Genomic DNA, 1,563 nt, shown 5'->3' on the forward strand with positions numbered 1-1,563 from the left:
CACACACACACACACATCTTACCTACTGGTTCATCCTCCTGCACCTCAAACACACTCTCCTTATTTGCACACACTGGTGCATTGTCGTTTAGATCCTCCACTATGACTTGAATCTCCATGGGGGGATCCAGCTGTTTGTCATTGCTATCCACTGCAAACACCACTAGGATGTACTGAAACAGAACACATATTTAAGAATAATCCCTAATAAGTATGTTGTTATTTTTATGTGGGATAAAAGAGGTGTATTGAGCAAGTAAGCATGTATTGTATACCATGTCCTTGTCTTCCCTATCCAGCTCATCTGTCAGATGTATTTCTCCATCTTCTGTAATCTGGAAGGGGAATTTCATCTCTCGCTCTTTCTGCACTAACGTGTAGATGGCGTTGGGCTCATTAGACTGGACCTAAATCCAAAAAGGGAGGAAAGAGGACAGAGTTGGAAGGTTAGTAACTGTATACATAATAGGTATAGTGAGTGTATTTCAACATGTTTGCATTTGGCATCCCACCACACCTTTGCAATAACTAATGGATATGTTTCCTTTAAGTGTTCTTTAACAATTATAGGTCCAGGATTGACCCACAGGTTTTGCTGCACGACAATGTGCACTATGGCATTTCCACTCAGCGAGGTCTCCGACGCTCCTTCCAGGTCCTGCACACGCACAGACAGGGTGTAGTCTGGGTCCTCCAAGGGGTCTACATTCCTCCTCCTTATTTCTAACACCACAGAGAAAGACAAAAGGTGCAATTAGAGTCATTGTACAGATTCAAGATTCAAGATTTTTTTTATTGTCATTCCAAACAAACACTTCAGGAAGTTCAGTGTAGAATGAAATTATGTTGCATTGGACCACCATAAAAACAGATATACAGTGGGGCTCAAAAGTTTGGGCACCCCAGGTAAAAAATTGTATTAATGTGCATAAAGAAGCCAAGAAAAGATGGAAAAATCTCCAAAAGACATCAAATGACAGATTATACATTTGTACAATATGTCACAAAAAGTTAGATTTTATTTCCACCATTTACCCTTTCAAAATAACTGAAAACAAAAAAATGGCATCTGCAGAAGTTTGGGCACCCTGCAGAGTTGCCCCCTTTGGCAAGTATCACAGATTGGAAACGCTTCTTGTAGCCAGCCAAGAGTCTTTCAATTCTTGTTTGAGGTGTCTTCGCCCATTCTTCCTTCCAAAAATCTTCCAGTTCTTTGAGATTTCTGGGCTGTCTGTCACGCACTGCTCTTTTAAGGTCTATCCATAGATTTTCAATTATGTTGAGGTCAGGAGATTGTGAAGGCCATGGCAAAACCTTCAGTTTACGCCTCTTGATGTAATCCACCGGGAATGTTGAGGTGTGTTTAGGATCATTATCCATTTGTAGAAGCCATCCTCTCTTTAACTTCAAAAATGGCGTCAGTTGGCGTCCACAATTTGCTGACATTTTATTGAATCCATTTTTCCTTCTATTCGTGAAATTCTCCCTGTGCCACTGGCTGCAATACAACCCCAAAAATTAATCCACCCCCATGCTTAACAGTTGGACAGAGGTTCTTTTCAT

The 1,563-nt window shown here is 40.9% G+C and overlaps 1 protein-coding gene across 1 annotated transcript in view; it reads right to left on the reverse strand.

Moving 5' to 3' along the window:
• Positions 1-1,563, reverse strand: part of cdh17 (cadherin 17, LI cadherin (liver-intestine)) — a 15,363-nt gene that overhangs the window by 6,842 nt on the left and 6,958 nt on the right. The window contains exons 8-10 of the mRNA XM_032519394.1: positions 518-723; positions 276-407; positions 23-173 (exon numbers count right to left, since the gene is read on the reverse strand). Of these exons, the coding sequence (XP_032375285.1) occupies positions 23-173; positions 276-407; positions 518-723 (489 nt within the window). The remainder of the gene's footprint in view (positions 1-22; positions 174-275; positions 408-517; positions 724-1,563) is intronic.

This window comes from Etheostoma spectabile, chromosome 6 (genome assembly GCF_008692095.1).
Source record: "Etheostoma spectabile isolate EspeVRDwgs_2016 chromosome 6, UIUC_Espe_1.0, whole genome shotgun sequence".
NCBI classification, from domain to species: domain Eukaryota; kingdom Metazoa; phylum Chordata; class Actinopteri; order Perciformes; family Percidae; genus Etheostoma; species Etheostoma spectabile.